At 41.6% G+C, this 15,732-nt stretch overlaps 1 protein-coding gene across 1 annotated transcript in view; it reads left to right on the top strand.

Annotated features, from left to right (window-relative positions):
• The window catches only part of rab26 (RAB26, member RAS oncogene family), a 134,286-nt gene that overhangs the window by 74,071 nt on the left and 44,483 nt on the right, over positions 1–15,732 (top strand). Inside the window, exon 5 of the mRNA XM_020454451.2 lies at positions 10,471–10,523. Within this exon, the coding sequence (XP_020310040.1) occupies positions 10,471–10,523 (53 nt within the window). The remainder of the gene's footprint in view (positions 1–10,470; positions 10,524–15,732) is intronic.

The raw sequence follows: 15,732 nt of genomic DNA, 5'->3' as shown, positions 1-15,732 counted from the left end.
TGACTGTGCCTTGAAACAGCTTGGACAAATCCAGAAAATTATGTCATGGCTTTAGAAGCTTCTGATAGGCTAATTGACATAATTTGAGTCAATTGGAGGTGTACCTGTGGATGGATTTCAAGGCCCACCTTCAAACTCAGTGCCTCTTTGCTTGACATCATGGGAAATGTTAAAAAAATCAGCCAAAAATTGTAGACCTCCACAAGTCTGGTTCATCCTTGGGAGCGATTTCCAAATGCCTGAAGGTACCATGTTCATCTGTACAAACAATAGCACGCAAGTATAAACACCATGGGACCACGCAGCCGCCATACTGCTCAGGAAGGAGACGCATTCTGTTTCCTATAGATGAACGTACTTTGGTGTGAAAAGTGCAAATCAATCCCAGAACAACAGGAAAGGACCTTGTGAAGATGCTGTAGGAAACCGGTACAAAAGTATCTATATCCACAGTAAAACGAGTCCTATATCGACATAACCTGAAAGGCTGCTCAGCAAGGAAGAAGCCACTGCTCCAAAACAGCCATAAAAAAAAGCCAGACTACGGTTTGGAACTCCACATGGGGACAAAGATCGTACTTTTTGGAGAAATGTCCTCTGGTCTGATGAAACAAAAATAGAACTGTTTGGCCATAAAGACCATTGTTATGTTTGGAGGAAAAGGGTGAGGCTTGCAAGCCGAAGAACACCGTTCCAACCGTGAAGCACGGGGGTGGCAGCATCATGTTGTGGGGGTGCTTTGCTGCAGGAGGGACTGGTGCACTTCACAAAATAGATGGGATTATGAGGTAGGAAAAGTATGTGGATATATTGAAGCAACATCTCAAGACATCTGTCAGGAAGTTAAATCTTGGTCGCAAACGAGTCTTCCAAATGGACAATGACCCCAGGCATACTTCCAAAGTTGTGGAAAAATGGCTTCAGGGCAATAAAGTCAAGGTATTGGAGTGGCCATCACAAAGCCCTGACCTCAATCCCATAGAAAGTTGTTGACAGAACTGAAAAAGCGTGTACTAGCACAGAGGCCACTAAACCTGACTCAGTTACACCAGCTCTGTCAGGAGGAATGGGCCAAAATTCACTCACCTTATTGTGGGAAGCTTTTGGAAGGCTACCCAAAATGTTTGACCCAAGTTAAACAATTTAAAGGCAATGCTACCAAATACTAATCGAGTGTATGTAAACTTCTGACCCACTGGGAATGTGATGAAGGAAATAAAAGCTGAAATAAATCATTCTCTCTACTATTATTCTGACATTTCACATTCTTAAAATAAAGTGGTGATCCTAACTGACCTAAGACAGTGTAATTTTACTAAGATTTAATGTCAGGAATTGTGAAAAACTGAGTTTAAATGTATTTGGCTAAGGTGTATAATCTTCCGACTTCAACTGTATATACCGTATTCTATTCTACTGTATTTTAGTCAATGCCACTCTGACATTGCTCATCCTAATATTTATATACTTCTCTATTCCATTATTTTCCTTTTAGATTTGTGTATTGCTGTGAACTGTTCGAAACTACTGCCCTGTTGGAGCTAGGAACACACGCATTTCGCTACACCTGCAATAACATCTGATAAATATGTGTATGTGACCAATAAAATTAGATTGGATTTGACTAGGAACACCTGGGAGCAACAGTTTACCAAACTTTAGTTCCCTTGAACCTCCACCGGAACCTTCCCCTCTTCCTCCCACTGTTTCAGGAGAGTTAATGTGATTGGAGAGAGGGAAGGAGAGGAGAGGATTTTTTTATTTTCTCCTTCCCTCCCTCATCTGTTAGAGGCTGATAAAGACGTGTTGCATTCAGACATGGTCTGGTCTGTTTTGGTCTGTTCTGTTGTGGACTGTTCCTTTCTGTTCTAGTTTGTTGGTCTGTACTGTTCTTGTCTGTTCTGTTAAAGGCTGCTTTATCCCAGTAGACAGAACCCCCCCCCCCACTCCACTGGTGGTGTGTAAAAAGCCATGGCTGTGTTATCAGTGAGCGAAATGGAGCAGGCTACGGCTTCCTTCTCCCGAGCCATAAGCTAATTATGCACCCTTCATGGAATTGTTCCCCCTCCCCACCCCCCAAAAACTAAAACAGAATAAATTAATTAAACCATAAATAAATTGGGCGTGAAATGCAATAGGGAGATGTGGAGCGGGTTGAGGGGGAGGGGGGGGGGGTGGATGGATGGATGGAAACATTCATTCTTAATTGTTTTGAGGAGAGGAGAGTCTAGCTAAGTCTGTGTGGAGCAATTTCTTGTAAACCCTTATGTGAGGTCAAAAGTTTTGACACACTCATCTAAGGGTTTCTTTATTTTGACTATTTTCTACATTGTAGAATAATAGTAAGGATATCATAACTATGAAAAACACAGCTTTGCACCCTCTTGGCATTCTCCCAACCAGCTTCATGAGGAATGCTTTTCCAACAGTCTTGAAGGAGTTCCCACATATGCTGAGCACTTGTTGGCTGCTTTTCCATCACTCTGCAGTCCAACTCATCCCAAACCGTCTGAATTGGGTTGAGGTCAGGTGATTGTGGGGACCAGGTTATCTGATGCAGCACTCCATCACTCTCCTTCTTGGTCAAATAGCCCTTACACAGCCTGGAGGTGTGTTGGGTTATTGTCCTGTTGAAAAAAGACAGATTTCTACCGATTTAATGTCCATTGCTTGTGTTTCTTGGCCAAAGCAAGTCTCTTCTTCTTATTGGTGTCCTTTAGTAGTGATTTCTTTGTAGCAATTCGACCATGAAGGTCTGATTCACACAGTTTCCTCCACACAGCTGATGTTGAGATTAGAGGTTGACCGAATATGATTTTTCAATGACGATACCAATTATTGGAGGATCAAAAAAATCTGATACCAATTAATCAGCTGATTTTATATATATATATTTGTAATAAGGACAATTACAACAATACTGAACTAACACTTTTATTTTAACTTAATATAATACATAAATAAAATACATTTCGTCTCAAATAAATAATGAAACATGTTCAATTTGGTTTAAAAAAGGCAAAAACACAGTGTTGGAGAAGAAAGTAAAAGTGCAATATGTGACATGTAAAAAAGCTAACGTTTAAGTTCCTTGCTCAGAACATGAGAATATATGAAAGCTGGTGGTTCCTTTTTAACATGAGTCTTTTAGGTTGTAGTTTTATAGGAATTATAGGACTATTTCTCTCTATACCATTTGTATTTCATACACCTTTGACTATTGGATGTTCTTACAGGCACTATAGTATTGCCAGCCTAATCTCGGGAGTTGATCGGCTTGAAGTCATAAACACCGCTGTGCTTCCAGCATTGCTAAGAGCTGTAAGCAAACGCAGGAAAGTGCTGTTTGAATGAATGCTTACGAGCCTGCTGCTGCCTACCACCGCTCAGTCAGACAACTCTATCAAATATCAAATAGACTTAATTAATTAATTATAATATAATAAACACACAGAAATATGAGCCTTAATATGGTCAAATCTGGAAACTATCATTTCGAAAACAAAACGTTTATTCTTTCAGTGAAATATGGAACCGTTTCGTATTTTATCGAACAGGTGTCATCCCTAAGTCTAAATATTGCTGTTACATTACACACCCTTCAATCTTATGTCATAATTATGTACAATTCTGGCAAATTAATTGTTAGGAAGAAATGGTCTTCACACAGTTCGCAACGAGCCAGGCGGCCCAAACTGCTGCATACTCCCTGACTCTGCTTGCAATGAACGCAAGAGAAGTGACACCATTTCCCTAGTTAATATTGCCTGCTAACATGAATTTCTTTTAACTAAATATGCAGGTTCAAAAAAACATTATTGTGTATTGATTTTAAGAAAGGCATGGCTGTTTATGATTAGGTACATTGGTGCATTGTCAGTTCTTTTTTCGCATATGCGCTTGTTAAATCATCACCCATTTGTCGAAGTTGAAGTAGGCTGTGATTCGATAATAAATTAACAGGCACCGCATTGATTATTTGCAACGCAGGTCAAGCTAGATAAACTAGTAATTTCATCAACCATGTGTAGTTAACTAGTGATTATGTTAAGATTGATTGTTTTTTATAAGACAAGTTTAAAGCTAGCTAGCAACTTACCTCGGCTCCTTGCTGCACTCGCGTAACAGGTGGTCAGCCTGCCACGCAGTCTCCTCGTGGAGTGCAATGTAATCGGCCATGATCCAAAAATGCAGATTACCGATTGTTATGAGAACTTGAAATCGGCCCTAATTGCCGATTAATCGGTCAACTTCTAGTTGAGATGTGTCTGTTACTTGAACTGTGTGAAGCATATATTTGAGCTGCAATTTCTGAGGCTGGTAGCTCTAATGAACTTATCCTCTGCAGCAGAGGTAACTCTGGGCTTTCATTTCCTGTAGCGGTCCTCATGAGAGCCAGTTACATCATAGAGCTTCACGGTTTTTGCGACTGCACTTGAAGAAACTTTCAAAGTTCTTGACTGACCTTCATGTTTTCAATTAATGATGGACTGTCATTTCTCTTTGTTTATTTGAGCTATTCTTGCCATAATATGGACTTTTACCAAATAGGGCTATCTTCTGTGTACAGAGGCAAAGGGTGGCTACTTTGAAGAATCTCAAATATAAAATATATTTTGATTTGTTTAACAACTTTTTGGTTACTACATGATTCCATATGTTATTTCATAGTTTTGATGTCTTCACTATTATTCTACAATGTAGAAAATAGTACAAATAAAGAAACCCTTGACTGGGTGGGTGTGTCCAAACTTTTGACTGGTACTGTATATTTATACACTCACCAGACAGTTTATTAGGTACACCAATCTAGTACCGGGTCTAACCCGCCTTTGCCTCCAAAACATTATTCAGACCCCTTGACTTTTTCAACATTTTGTTACATTACAGCCTTATTCTAAAATTGATTAAATAAATAAAAATGATCATCAGTCTACACACTGTAATGATTATGTTAAAAATAATGTAAATAATATATTCTAATTGTATTATTCACATGCACCGAATAAAACAGTGAAATGCTTACTTACAAGCCCCTAACCAACAGTGCAGTTTCAAAAAATACTGCTAAGAATAAGAGATAAAAGTAACAAGTGATTAAAGAGCAGTAGCAAAAAATAACAATATATACAGGAAGGTGCCGGTACAGAATCAATGTGAGGGGGCACCGGTTAGTTGAGTTAGTATGTACATGACCCACTCCAATTTGCATAGCGCCCCAACAGATCCACAGATGATGCAATCTCTATTGCACTCCACACCACCCTTTCACATCTGGACAAAAGGAACACCTATGTGAGAATGCTATTCATTAACTACAGCTCAGCGTTCAACACCATAGTGCCCTCAAAGCTCATCAATAAACTAAGGACCCTGGGACTAAACACCTCCCTCTGCAACTGGATCCTGGACTTCCTGATGGGCCGCCCCAGGTGGTAAGGGTAGGTAACAACACATCCGCCCCGCTGATCCTCAACAAGGGGGCCTCTAAGGGGTGCTTGCTCAGTCCCCTCCTGTACTCCTTGTTCACTCATGACTGCATGGCCAGGCATGACTCCAACACCATCATTACGTTTGCCGATGACACAACAGTGGTAGGCCTGATCACCGACAATGATGAGACACCCTGCCATCCAGGACCTCTATACCAGGTGGTGTCAGATGAAGGCCCTAAAAATTGTCAGACTCCAGCCACCCAAGACATAGACCTTTCACTCTGCTACCGCACAGCAAATGGTACCGGAACGCCAAGTCTAGGTCCAAGTGGTCCAAAAGGCTTCTAAACAAGCCATAAGATTCCTGAACATCTAGTCAAATGGCTACCTAGACTATTTGCATTGCCCCCCCCCCCCCTTTACGCTGCTGCTACTCTCTGTTTATTATCTATGCAATAGTCACTATAATAACTCTACCTACATGTACATGTTACCTCAATTATCTTTCACATACACACAGTTAGTATTTGGTAGCATTGCTTTTAAATTGTTTAACTTGGGTCAAACGTTTCAGGTAGCCTTCCACAAGCTTCCCACAATAAGTTGGGTGAATTTTGCCTCATTCCTCCTGACAGAGCTGGTGTAACTGAGTCAGGTTTCATGACCTCCTTGCTCGCACACGCTTTTTCAGTTCTGCCCACACATTTTCTATAGGCTTGAGGTCAGGGCTTTGTGATGGCCACTCCAATACCTTGACTTCGTTGTCCTTAAGCCATTTTTCCACAACTTTGGAAGTATGCTTGGGGTCATTGTCCATTTGGAAGACCCATTTGCGACCAAGCTTTAACTTCCTGACTGATGTCTTGCGATGTTGCTTCAATATATCTACATAGTATTCCATCCTCATGATGCCATCTATTTTGTGAAGTGCACCAGTCCCTCCTGCAGCAAAGCACCCCCACAACATGATGCTGCCACCCCCGTGCTCCACGGTTGGGATGGTGTTCGCCTCCCCCTTTTCCTCCAAACATAACGATGGTCATTATGGCCAAGCAGTTCTATTTTTGTTTCATCAGACCAGAGGACATTTCTCCAAAAAGTACGATCTTTGTCCCCATGTGCAGTTCCAAACCGTAGTCTGGCTTTTTTATGGCGGTTTTGGAGCAGTGGTTTCTTCCTTGTTGAGCAGCCATTTAGGTTATGTCGATATAGGACTCGTTTTACTGTGGATATCGATACTTTTGTACCGGTTTCCTCCAGCATCTTCACAAGGTTTCACTTTTCGTACCAAAGTACGTTCATCTCTAGGAGACAGAATGTGTTTCCTTCCTGTGGTCCCATGATGTTTATTCTTGTGTACTATTGTTTGTACAGATGAACGTGGTACCTTCAGGCGTTTAGAAATTGCTCCCAAGGATGAACCAGACTTGTGGAGGTCTACACATTTTTTCTGAAGTCTTGGCTGATTTGTTTTGATTTTCCCATGATGTCAAGCAAAGAGGCACTGAGTTTAAAGGTAGGCCTTGAAATACATCCACAGGTACACCTCCAATTGACTCAAATGATGTCAACTAGCCTATCAGAAGCTTCTAAAGCCATGACATAATTTTCTGGAATTTTCCAAGCTGTTTAAAGGCACAATCAACTTAGTGTATGTAAACTTCTGACCATCTGGAATTGTGATACAGTGAATTATACGTGAAATAATCTATCTGTAAACAATTGTTGGAAAATATACTATAGTTTGTTCACAAGACATTTGTGGAGGGGTTGAAAAACGAGATTTAATGACTACAATCTAAGTGTATGTAAACTTCGGACTTCACCTGTAGCCTCGCTATTGTTATTTTACTGCTGCTCTTTAATTATTTGTTACTTTCATTTCATTTTTTGGGGGTATTTTTCTTAAAACTGCATTGTTGGTTAAGGGCTTGTAAGTAAGCATTTCACTTGATTTGAGACACATACATACACACACACCCACGATACCATAGACACTATACACACACGTACACATGGATTTTGTGTTGTAGATATGTGGTAGTAAAGTAGGGACCTGATGGAACACACTTAATGCGTTGTGAAATCTCTTGTGAATTTATTGTAATGTTTTTAAAATTGTATAACTGCCTTAACTTGGCTGGACCCCAGGTAGAGTAGCTGCTGCCTTGGCAAGAACCAATGGGGATCCATAATAAATACAAAATACAGTTGTGGGGTGTCATTTGGGTGATGGACCATTCTTGATACGCACGGGAAACAGTTGAGTGTGAAAAACCCAGAAGCGATGCAGTTCTTGCCACAAACCGGTGGGCCTGGCACCTACTACCATACCCTGTTCAAAGGCACTTCAATATTTTGTCTTGTCTATTCACCCTTTAAATAGCACGCATACACAATCCATGTCTCAATTTTCTTAAGGCTTAACAATCCTTCTTTAACCTGTCTCCTTCCCTTCATCTACACTGATTGAAGTGGATTTAACAAGTGACATCAATAAGGGATCATAGCTTTCACCTGGATTCACCTGGTCAATCTGTCATGGAAAGTTCTTCATGTTTTCTACATTACGTGTACATAAGTGCTACTGATAGTGTGCGATGTACTGTGTGCATAAAAGGCGTTAGTCGTTTGTCAGCTCACTTGGACCCGCTTGACAAATTTCTTAGCTTCTCAAATGACAAAGTGGCACCTGAAAATGAGAAATGTTTGCAACCTGTGCAACGTATTGTGTGCATTTGTACCGTAGGGATGGCTTACATCTGATGGATGAGGGCAACGACATCTTCCTTGAGAGTTTGAGCTAGTTTCTCCACAGTTCTCTTCTCCTCTTTGTAGTCTGTATAAAAATGTGGGATGGACCTCTCTGTTTGTAAAAAGAGAGCGGCATTCTCTTTGATTTATTTATAAAGCAATCGTTCACAAACTCCCTTCATATGTAACTTCATTAATTCGATTAAGAATCATAGGTTAACAAACCTGTTTTCAGGAATGGATAACACTAGAGATCCCTTCAGTCTCCACAATTTGGGAAAATCTGCGTCGTTTTTTTTGTTGCCCCTAATTTGTGCAACAATCTGCAGAGTTCAGTGCAGTTACGTGTGCTGGTGCCACTCAGGCAGTTTTAAATGATTGATTGAGGAACGCAGTTAGTTGAATGTGATTGCTTTTATTAAATATGTTTATTTAGTTATTTTATGCTGAATTATATTGTTTCAGACACGTGTATGTTTTATTATTCTGGTTTTTATTGTAATATATACAGGGCTCTCTTGTAAAATAGATTTTTAATCTCAATGTTTAAATAAAGATGTGCAAATGTAAGGGTTTTCCCCAACTCACGCCCTGACCAGACTAAATAACGACAAAACAAAGGAAATAAAGGTCAGAACGTGACAGCAAACTAGTACTAGGACACGTCACACTGACTGTCTCTTGCCATTCAACAATGCTCAATGAACCCAAAGGCTCTTTTCAGAGACGCCTAATAAATGACAATAAGCACACAGCGTGTTGGCGTGTGCACACCGGTGTGTGTTTGTTGTGTCAAAAATTCTACACGAAAGTGAACAGTCAAAATATCTTCTCCACGAACCCAGGGCCTTCAAATCCCGGGGTGGTGACACAAACCGTTACACTTCAGACACTGTTATTCTGTAGATACATTAACTTGGCACTGTTTAAATGGACAGTCTGGTGAAGTCGGAACACGTTTGTTCCATAATGTCTTTGTTCAGTCACTCAGTGCATTGAACGTTTTATGTCTCTTGCTCGTTAAAATGTGTTTTTGTTTAACAGTTGGTTTTACAACATAGCTAACCAGGTTAGCAAGCATGGTGTTTTTTCTTTTGACTGCGCACAGGTCCCGCAAGCAAGCAATGATGTTGTCTTACCTAGGTGCTTTGTGTGCAACCCGCACCCCTGCTTCTTTTTACTTGTGGATGGCGACTTCTGGAACACGCTAAAAAGTAACTTGACACTGTGTTGATCAGTCAGCACAAAGTTGAATCATAATGTCAAGAAGAAAATTGCATAATTAATGCATGAGTTTAGCGCTAGCTCTTCTAACAGCGACGCGTCTGTTCTGGTGTGTGCATGTATTATAAATTAGCTGCATGGCAGTTTTCACAAAGTTCCCAAAGTTTGGTGTATCTAACTGGCTATAATAGCAGCCAAGGACGTCCACTATCTTGTTTGTGCTCTGATTACACACACGTTTCCTGGTCAGCAGTTTACGCAGATGATTTCAGCCATATGCGGTCTAAGATTCAGCTGAAAAGTTGTTAGCATTGACAGAAATGCTACAAAAAGGTAGCATATCATTGGTTTTTATTGGACAGAAATGTGCACGTGAGTGGTAAAACTGTGAATTTAATCAAAACTGTTGCACATACAAACGTATTTAGTCTAAATGGATCTAAGTCTAATGGTCCCCTTATTGATGCTGTAGCCTCATTTTAATCCAACGTCTAGAATTTGAGCTAGGTTTGACATTTCTGACGTCCCTAATGCTAACCACCCTGAGGCGAAGAGTGTGTTGTGTACCTCCAATCAAGTTCATTTGTGAATTTTCATCGACATTGGTGCCATAGTGGCTTAGATATGAATTTAAGATTGAGCTTCAACCAATGCATACTATAGTTGCTTATGTAAAGGCTGTCATGTCACTATTGTGTATTGACTTCAGAGGTGGAAATGACATTATGAATGTTATGTATTGATGATATATCACTGTGGTACAGGCCATCAGTGGGCTTTGTTCACTGTGGTTGAAACATGATCATTCTGGCTCGGCTGATTTACATATTCAGAATTTCCAGATAGACAATCAGGTTCTGCACTACTCTATATTCTGTTCTAATTTCATGACATTGCGCCAAATATGTATGATCAATTTAAAAGGTTTTAAAGTCCACAAATGGAAGTTTTCCTTTGTTTGACTTTTACTTCCTGTCAAGTCTTATGATAGTGATTCTAGTGGACGCCATCCGTAGATAGCCTGTTGATATGCTCTGTGTCTGTGATCTCTCCCCAGCTCTCCTCTTGCTCTACGACGTCACTAACAAGGCCTCCTTTGACAACATCAAGGTAAGACTCAGTCCGGTGTCAAGTCCCGTCTGTGGGACAGATCTTTAACACTGCATAAAGGTTCTCCTTTTCTTCATCTTTCCCACCTCTATATATCTGGCATTGTCTAACCTGCGTCATCTATGGAATGCCGTTTGGGTCTTGGCAAAGTTCCTTAGTCATCCCTCCATTCTCTTCACGTCATTTATCTCTTCCATTGACCTCTGTGTCATCCCTCTACCGTCTCCTTCCATGTCTCCCTTACCGTCCATCCTATTCAATCCCTTCCTCCATTTCTGCCTCATCTAAGTGCCGCGGCCTCTTTCTCCCTCTATTTCTTTCCACCCTGTGTGATGTGAGGTGACGTGTGACGAGCTGGTACCATTAGCTGTGTAGAAGAACAGTATGATGGCGCTGTCTTGTTTTGTATTCTACCATTTTGAAATAGAGCCCATTGTGAGGTCAGAGTTGGATCTGATGATTATGATGATGATGAATGGAGTGTGTAGATGCAGATCACAGGTAATTATTTTCCAAAATGTTGGAACAGATCTGTCAGGACACAAAATGGTGTCATCTCTCCGCCGTCGCAGACTGCTCTCTAATAAGACTGTGATCTGGAGGCCATTTCAGCCGTAATCTTTTCACCCCCCCAGTCTTCTCCACAGCTATGTTAGTCCTTTGATGAACATTAAAGGGCAAGAAGTCTTCGCGACAGGGGGGTTTAAAGAGACGTGGGCTGTTAAATGGCCTCAAATGGTGTGTAGTCATCAAAGAGAAGCTATGTCGTGTAGCTGCAGAGCCGTCTGTTTCCACTTGTGGAACTACAGCTGGTTCTGATACAGGAGATACGCAGGGCCCTAGAAAGCAGAGACAGTGTGATTACTCTCACATACTTTGACTTAATCGGATCAACAGCGCAGGTTACTTACACTCAATTCGGCTGGCGTTGATGAAGACCGTAATAATGGTTGGCTACTTATGCAGCGCATTCCACCAGGTTATATAAAGGGGAAAGCATCACATTCACCACAAATGTGTGGCACTCGTTTATTAATGTGTAAACTTTGTTCAGTAGAGCTCAGTATTACTATGAAATTAATTCGTATACGTTTGTATTTTTCCTTAAAATGTATACGGTTTACATGTTTTGAGTTGAGGTACAGTACCAGTTAAAGTTTGGACACACCTACTCATTCAAGGGTTAGTTTTTTGGGTGATTTTTTTTCTACATTGTAGAATAATAGTGAAGACATCAAAACTATGAAATAACACATATGGAGTCATGTAGTAACCAAAAAAAGTGTTTAACAAATCCAAATATATTTTATATTTGAGATTCTTCAAAGTAGTCACCCTTTGCCTTGATGACAGCTTTACACACTCTTGGCATTCTCTCAACCAGGTCCTGAGGAATGCTTTTCCAACAGTCTTGAAGGAGTTACCACATATGCTGAGCACTTGTTGGCTGTTTTTCCTTCACTCTGCGGTCCAACTCAACCCAATTGAGATGGTTTGGGATGAGGTCGGGTGATTGTGGAGGCCAGGTCATCTGATGCATCCTTCTTGGTCAAATAGTCCTTACACAGCCTGGAGATGTGTTGGGTCATTGTCCTGTTGAAAAACAAATGATAGTCCCACTAAGCACAAAGCAGATGAGATGGCATATCGCTGCAGAATGCTGTGGTAGCAATGCTGGTTATGTGTGCCTTGAATTCTAAATAAATCACAGACCAGAAAAGCACCCCCACACCATCACACCTGCTTTTCTATGCTTCATGGTGGGAACCACACTTGCAGAGATAATCCATTCATCTACTCTGCGTCTCACAAAGACACGGCGCTTGGAACCAAAAATCTCAAATTTGGACTCATCAGACCAAAGGACAGATTTCCACCGGTCTAATTGCTCGTGTTTCTTGGCCCAAGCAAGTCTCCTCTTCTTATTGGTGTCCTTTAGTAGTGGTATCTTTGCAGCAATTTGACCATGAAGGCCTGATTCATGCAGTCTCCTCTGAACCGTTGATGTTGTGATGTGTCTATTACTTGAACTCTGTGAGGCATTTATTTGGCTGCAATTTCTGAGGCTGGTAGCTTTAATGAACTTATCCTCTGCAGCAGAGGTAACTCTGGGTCTTCCTTTCCTGTGGCGGTCCTCATGAGAGCCAGTTTCATCATAGCGCTTGATGGTTTTTGCGACTGCACTTGAAACGTTCAAAGTTCTTGACATTTTCCAGATTGACTGACCTTCATGTCTTAAAGTAATGATGGACTGTCATTTCGCTTATTTGATCTGTTCTTGCCATATAATGGAATTGGTCTGTTACCAAATGGGGCCATCTTCTGTATACCACCCCTACCTTTTCCCAACACAACTGATTGGCTCAAACGCATTAAGAAGGACAGAAATTCCACAAATTTACTTTTAACAAGGCCTTCCAGGTGACTACCTCATGAAGCTGGTTGAGAGAATGCCAAGTGTGTGCAAAGCTGTCATCAAGAAAAAGTGTAGCTACTTCGAAGAATCTCAAATCTAAAATATGTTTTGATTTGTTTAATCGTTTTTGGTTACTACGTGATTCCATACAAGTCATTTCGTAGTTCTGATGTCTTCACATTTATTCTCCAATGTGGAAAATAGACAGAATAAAGGAAAAGTCTTGAATGAGTAGGTGTGTCCAAACTTTTGACCGGTACTTGAATCTATTTTTCCTTTTCACTGTAAACTCCCTCCTCCTTCTCATTCATAGACAATACATCACTATCACATTTCTGTTTATTTCCTATCTGTCCGTGCTGCAGATTACAGTATGATAATCAACCGTTCCCATTTGAATTTGGTGGATCCCAACCTGCTTATCTCTCCCATGCATATTATGCCCATCTACATCCTCAACATGGAGATTCACCCACATACTGGAGTATAGTTCGTGGCAGCATTTACATTTCAAGCAGGTGCTGTTTCTTGCTTCAGAGGCATGTGTGTTGAGAGAGATGTGGTGGGGTTTGGTGCAGGTCCACCTGGGGCAGGTTGAGAGAGTACACCTGTTCAGCAATTCTATACGTAGTGGCGCACACACACACACGCGCGCACACGCACGCACGCGTTCACACACGTCACAATGCAGGCATATACATGTTAATCAATGATTGAAGTGCAGAGAATAAAGGCCATGGTTGGCAGATTGTGTGTGTGTGTGTGTGTGTGTAAACTTGCGCATGGCCAAGTGTGTGGGAGTAACCAGCAGAGAGTGCAGCGCATAGTGCCACGAGAGGTTGAAAGCATTTCGGAAAGCAGGACTGAATGCACTTAGTGAGGAACAAACCACCTAGTTTATTACACTAGCATTCTATTGCTTATTACTTTACATCTGCGGGGGAGCTATCCCCAGGGCAACCATCAACTTGTTTTATTCAAATTAGTTTTCACTTTGGACTTTTTCTTATCATCTGTAACTATTACACTCTAAATGCTTCTACACCTGCATTGCTTGCCGTTTGGTGTTTTTAGGCTGGGTTTCGGTACAGCACTTTGAGATATCAGCTGATGTACGAAGGGCTATATAAATGGATTTGATTTGAATGCATCTGGGTCATGGTACATTTGGATGTTTCATTTTGGTCAGTCAACAGAAAGTCTTTCTCCATCCTACATGATAATTCATGTACATTCTGCAATAGTATGTGCTTTGTAGAGTATGTAATACATATGTTTTCTTTGTGTTACCATGTTCACAACACCATAGCCGTGACGGGATGCTGGAGCTCAAGGGGTGGGTTCGACAGGGCCACAAAAATCCACCGTCTTTCATCCGTTCTGTTTTTACAAGCATTCCACTCTGCATGACCATCCCTCCATCGCTCTCTTTCCCTCGTCTCTTTCTCTCTCTCTCTCGCTTTCTTTTGTCTCTCTTTCCCTCGTCTCTTTCTCTCACCTCTCTCTCTCTCTCTCTCTCTCTCTCTCTCTCTCTCTCTCTCGCTTTCCCTTGTCTCTCTTTCCCTCGTCTCTTTCTCTCACCTCTCTCTCTCTCTCTCTCTCGCTCTCTCTCGCTTTCCCTTGTCTCTCTTTCCCTCGTCTCTTTCTCTCATCTCTCTCTCTCTTTCTTTCCCTTGTCTCTCTTTCCCTCGTCTCTTTCTCTCTCTCTCTCTCTCTCTCTCTTTCTCTCTTTCACTTGTCTCTTTCCCTCGTCTCTTTCTCTCATCTCTCTCTCTCTCTCTCTCTTTCTTTCCCTTGTCTCTCTTTCCCTCATCTCTTTCTCTCTCTCTCTCTCTCTCTCTCTCTTTCCCTTGTCTCTCTTTCCCTCGTCTCTTTCCCTCGTCTCTTTCTCTCATCTCTCTCTCTCTCTTGTCTCTCTTTCCCTCGTCTCTTTCTCTCATCTCTCTCTCTCTCTCTTGTCTCTCTTTCCCTCGTCTCTTTCTCTCTCTCTCTCTCTCTCTTTCCCTTGTCTCTCTTTCCCTCGTCTCTTTTTCTCTCTCTCTCTCTCTCTTTCCCTTGTCTCTCTTTCCCTCGTCTCTTTTTCTCTCTCTCTCTCTCTCTCTCTCTCTCTCTCTCTCTCTCTCTCTCTCTTTCCCTTGTCTCTCTTTCCCTCGTCTCTTTCTCTTTCCCTTGTCTCTCTTTCCCTCATCTCTCTAACCTCTAACCTTGGAGAAAAGAATACGTATGTTGATAGTTGAGTCATCTGTAAAGACGTGAAGGGCCTTCAGAGCTCTGTTAGTTTGAATGGATGGGCTTGAACAGGGACCTTGGCAAGACTGTCGGGAGATTGGAGACTGTCACTAGCTTGACCTGGTTTGCACCCACACAATTTTGTGAATTTGTGTTAGTGTGTTTTTTTTAACTGTACCACAATATTAGGTTCAAGAGAGCCACAGTGTGTCACGTGGGACTAGGTGTGTGAAGAGGAATCAGGCGCAGAGAGCAGAAAGTTCCACAGGGAAAAGTGCACTTTAATGCAGCACAAAAGCCAGGCCCACAACACAGGGCGCGGAAATAAATGGACCACCCAAAACACAGGGTACCAAGTCTAGAACACGAACACACCTAAATAACGCACACACGTAACACAAGAATAATCCTGCACAAAACAAGGGCGGGGGTAAACGTACTTTAAATAAGGAAGCCCATCAAGCACACAAACAGACACAGGTGCAACTAGGCGGGTGACGACGACCGCCGAGCACCCCCCGAACAGGCAGGGGAGCCAACTTCGGCGGAAGTCGTGACACAGTG

Source organism: Oncorhynchus kisutch, linkage group LG20, assembly GCF_002021735.2.
Source record: "Oncorhynchus kisutch isolate 150728-3 linkage group LG20, Okis_V2, whole genome shotgun sequence".
Taxonomy (NCBI): domain Eukaryota; kingdom Metazoa; phylum Chordata; class Actinopteri; order Salmoniformes; family Salmonidae; genus Oncorhynchus; species Oncorhynchus kisutch.
This window is presented reverse-complemented; position numbering and strand designations above follow the sequence as displayed.